This window comes from Ostrea edulis, chromosome 1, assembly GCF_947568905.1.
Source record: "Ostrea edulis chromosome 1, xbOstEdul1.1, whole genome shotgun sequence".
Classification (NCBI taxonomy): domain Eukaryota; kingdom Metazoa; phylum Mollusca; class Bivalvia; order Ostreida; family Ostreidae; genus Ostrea; species Ostrea edulis.
This window is the reverse complement of record NC_079164.1, coordinates 83,649,254-83,654,253: the sequence shown is the minus strand read 5'-3', so window position 1 is coordinate 83,654,253 and position 5,000 is coordinate 83,649,254. Positions and strand designations below refer to the sequence as shown.

Genomic DNA, 5,000 nt, shown 5'->3' with positions numbered 1-5,000 from the left:
TCATATCAAAAGAACTGGTGCATATATTACCTTGCCTTTGTGCTTCAGATGCTAGAGCTGTTGCCCACAGTAGCCATATTGCTGATTTGTACCATGAAGCTGTATAATTTACATAGAAACCATTGTCCAGAAAGATCTTCTCAAGTAAATCCTACAATCAGCATCAGAATACATACATGTAGCACACCATGTGAATCTTCAATAACTGAATCTGTATAAATGTGGAAATCTTTAAATCGATTTTAAAACCAGTACAGTGTACCTTAAGATTCTTTTGCTGTTCTGCAGACGGTTTGTATCGACCATTATTTAGAGAGCCCTCCATTAGGTAAAAACACTTCTCAATTCCACTATTCTACATATTAAATAAATCAATTAATCAAACATACAAAGATTTCAAGGAAAGAGCAGTGCCCAAAAGTGACTTCCACAGGTTTCTTACACACACAAACAAAATAAATCTCACCAGCATATGGTTGACTTGTTTGTGGAATCTTTTCGTCCTTACACTGTCTTTGAAATCCTCCCAGCTTTTCCTCTCCACAAGGAAGGGCAACACCTTGTAAACAAATGTCGAGACTCAGAAAATATTTTCTTTTCAGCAGCTCGCAAAATGTGTAGGCATGGTTGTTAGATCATACATGTAATTCCATTTATCTTGTAGTACAGTAAAACCTGTCTAACCTGACAAGTTCTGGGAGATGTATGAAGTTTTGTATTAGAATGGAAGTCCTATTACACAGTGTAGGGAAGAATGCTGAATGGAAATGAAATAGCACTGGGATGCAGTGATTATGGATTACACAGGTTTCAGATTAGAGAGGATTAACTGCATTATATGTATTGTACAAATTCCACTTCATGCATTCATGTTTCAAAATAGGACACTGTCCCCCTTTCCCTCTGAAAACTGATTACTTCTGATATACAACTCTGAGATCCTGTCTTTTAATCTTTCCATTATCTATAAGAACTTTTGATCACATGTAGGTTTTGACAAATAAAGTCAGCTACATATGATACATACCTTTTCTAGGGTAGGTTGCTGATGAGTATACCTCAAGTTGGGGCTAGCCATGGGAGGTGTCAGAATCCATAAATAGTCACCTGCCCCTAGTTGTCTGAACTGAACATCCACCCCTCTCTCCAGAGCTATCTGATGAAATCTGTTCTTATCCCTTTCCTGTTCATCGATAATTAGACAAATCTTCCTTGTTCCACAAACAGTGCTACAAGTACAGAATATACCAATCTTTTGTATCATCAAAGTTCACGCAAATGATGCAGATACATGTACCTGGAAATCAACAAGAGGCCCAGGGGCCTAGAATCGCTCTTCTGATACATTATAGAACAGGCAAAAATCTCACTAACCAAGATTCATCAGTTAACAAAGTTTGATGATGTTAAGTCAAATAGTACCTAAAAATTTAAATGTAACTGTCCAAAAGTAAGTCACGGTGACCTACTTTTGGTCGACACACTGAAGACTCAAGATGCATCAACTGAGAAGTCAAATAGTATTCAAATATAGCCGTCAAATTCCAAAAGAAGTTTGATAATTGAAGTCAAATAGTATCTGAAATATTCAGATATAAACGTCAAATTCCAAAAGTAGGTCACAGTGACCTACTTTTGGGTCGACACACTCTGAAGACTCAAGACCCATCAACTGACAAAGTTTGATGATTGCAAGTCATATAGTATCTGAAATATTCAAATATAGCCGTCAAAATCCAAAAATAGGTCACGGTGACCTACTTTTTAGTCAACACATTCTGAAGACTCAACATGCATCAACTGACAAAGTTTAATAATTGTAAGTCAAATAGTATCTGAAATATTAAAATATAGCCGTCAAATTCCAAAAGTAGGTCACGGTGACCTACTTTTTGGTCAACAAACTATGAAGACTCAAGATGCATCAACTGACAAAGTTTGATGATCCTAGTGTCCAAAATATGCATCTAAAATTGAAAATGTGAAATTTGAATGTCTGCAAAATTCAAAAAGTAGGTCACTGTGACCTATTTTTTTTTATAAATATGTTTCGAGGCCTCTAGACGCATCAACTTACAAGGTTTGATGATTCTAAACCTCTCGCTATCTCAAATAACAACCTAAAATGTACATGATTCATCAACCGACAACTTTTGATGATCATAGGCTCAAAAGTGTCCAAGATATGCATCAAAATCCATTTAACAATAATTACCTGCGAAATTCAAAAAGTAGGTCATCATGACCTACTTTTGAGACAACATGATATTAGGTCCTAAGATGCATCAACTGACAAAATTTGATGATCCTAGTCCTTATACTAAGCAAAATATCAAAGTTTTAACAAAACAAAATTTAAGGTCAACTTTGAAGTGACCTTGAGACCACACCCTTTGCCCCAGGATGATGCCTTGAACAATTTGTTATCTACAACCTATCCTCATCCTTATTTATAAGTTTGGTGATAATTTGCCCAGTGGTTCTTGAGAAGAAGATTTTTTAGCAACCACTACTTTTGCTTGCATTTTCCTAATTATCTCCCCTTGTTAAAGGGTCACAACCCTAGTTTGAGTACAAATGAAAGCCCCTGGGTCAAGGATACCCTGTGACAAATTTGACAAAAATTGGCCAAGGGGTTCTTGAAATATAGCCCTTTTTCCAAAACGTTGACGCACACTGCACGCCAGACATATGGCCATATGATTAGCTCTTTGAGCCTTCGGCTCAGAAGAGCTAATAATGACAAAAGAGCACTGTTCTAACAAGCCGTAGGCTACCCACATTTGAAGAGCAAATACAGTGGTACATTTCAAATACTGCAAATTTGAACTCACTATTTTCCCCTCCCATGAAAATTTCACCCAGCACAATGAATAATTTTACAGTATGCAATGCTAGATAATATGAAGTACCAAGTACACCATGCATACATGTATTTTAGAAATTCTAGATCTGAAAGCTAAAAGAGGTCTGACTTCCAAACTCTAAATTTATACTTTATTGTCTGTGGAATATTAGGAACTTGGTTTGATTTGAGGAATCGATGCACACTCTGCTGAAATTCATACAACTGGCCTGCTAGCTCTTCACCGGTCTCAGTCAAAGCATACCTGGAATAAAGCATACATTTTTTGTATGTATATGTACATCTAAATTTAATACTTTGATCATGATTTTTCATTTTTTACAGGTTAGATTTAATATGTTTTACAGTGTGACTATTGAGTCGAGTAAAGACACCTTTCAACAATGACTTAAGACATTTAATCCACCTATTCATTTAACAAGGAATTATAACCCAGTGCATGTAAACAGTGCATTCTGATGTCATATCAGCGGTAATGTTTTTCCTGTCAAACCAAACAATTAACAACAACAAAATGTACGAAGGTATGAGAAAGCTTGCCTGGAATTTAAAAACAGTTGTGGTACTTTCAAAACAATTTATCTATTTTATGTATGGGGTTGTCAATGAAGTATACCGCAGTGACGGCATCATTTTTCCGGAAGCATTATGGGTAATGCCTATCATTTTTCAGCTGATGAAGAGGAAATCACGGACTCACATGTGTAATCATTGGAGTGAGCTCATTGTGTCGCTCGCTATAATTACATGTAGTATACTTTGGGAACTCTGTCATGACCTAGTATAATTTGAATTTCTGCTGGAAGTCGCAATATTTTCTCACACTTACGTGGGATTTCTGGAATCCTCTCTCTGAACTAAACCTTTAGCCATCAGAATCTTCTCCATGCAGTCAAAGCCACCACAGTATTGACCTATAGAATATTTTGTTGATTAACAACAAAATTCACATTAAAGTTACAAACTTAACCCTGCCAAAAAATTCTTTTATGACAAAAAACACAAAACTTTGAACTTTAGTGTCTTTGGTAGTGAAGCAAGAGTTCAGATTCATGGTTGTACTGAGATATTAAAATCTACATCCAGTATCATATATACTGTAGAAGTGTGGGCAATACACCAAATAGTGCATCAGCACCAGTTGTGCCAAATAAATACAGTATGCTAAAATAAGTACAGTGGTTCCTTAGAAATCCAGCATCAGATATCCATATGCTTTTCTTTCAATCTAAATTTTTTTTCTTGGGAACAGATTTTTTCAACATTATTTTGTCTCGTTTATCCAGAATTCCAGATTGAGATGGTCTTTATTGGTTTATTTTTTTTTTTTCACCATATTTTAAAAATACATTTTCCCAGGTGTACACTAGCCTGGCTCTGTTTTATACCTGTTTTATTCACAATTGAATGAGGATATTGAAATTCAGAATTTAAAAATTTCGGGAAGTATCCTTTGCCCACAATAAAATATACAAAAAACTCCTACCAGTTTGTTTGTCTTGTAGGTCAGTATCTGTCAGGGGCTGGGCTCGGAGCTTTATCTCGTCCTCAGTCATGCTTAAGACTGGTCTCCCCTCTGTCAGGCCACTACAAATAAAAATTCAATTCAGATATAGAAATTTTTATATATGTAGGTCTCCAAAGTAAGATTGGGACTCCAAAGTGCGATGGTCATGCCAAAGTGCGGTGGTCTGCGCCAAACCCCGATGGTGTGACACGCCGATGTGCAATGGTCCACACTCATTCGCCAAAGTGCAATGGTCTGACACGCCAAAGTGCGATGGTGTGACACGCCGAAATCCATTGGTTTGTAAACTATACAGTGTTTTGGTACAGACTGAACCAACCGTGTGTTGTTTCACCAAAATATCAGTGCGAAATCCATGAACAGAAATAAGAATAAGAACTTATTATATTACCATTTAGTTTTCGTGTTATTAAACACAACATTTTCCAACGCAAAATCGTATAGAATATTTTGTATCATAGCATATCCCCAGGATTTTATTACGTGTACGTCACAAGTAATAAATGATCAAGAATTAAAGAATGTTTGGGCGAAGTAAATAGTTCGACAACAAATGTACTTTGCCGTTCTCACTATCCTCAACAGTGTAAACCTTGCCGTTGCTGT

The 5,000-nt window shown here is 36.3% G+C and overlaps 1 protein-coding gene across 5 annotated transcripts in view; it reads right to left on the bottom strand.

Annotated features, from left to right (window-relative positions):
* Nucleotides 1–5,000, bottom strand: part of LOC125678232 (uncharacterized) — a 57,951-nt gene that overhangs the window by 46,078 nt on the left and 6,873 nt on the right. For all 5 annotated transcript variants that reach the window (XM_056163502.1, XM_056163504.1, XM_056163491.1 and 2 more), the window contains 7 exons: nt 4,353–4,453; nt 3,696–3,780; nt 2,997–3,110; nt 1,028–1,229; nt 467–559; nt 263–355; nt 31–151 (listed from right to left, as the gene is read on the bottom strand). In XM_056163502.1, the coding sequence (XP_056019477.1) occupies nt 31–151; nt 263–355; nt 467–559; nt 1,028–1,229; nt 2,997–3,110; nt 3,696–3,780; nt 4,353–4,453 (809 nt within the window). The remainder of the gene's footprint in view (nt 1–30; nt 152–262; nt 356–466; nt 560–1,027; nt 1,230–2,996; nt 3,111–3,695; nt 3,781–4,352; nt 4,454–5,000) is intronic.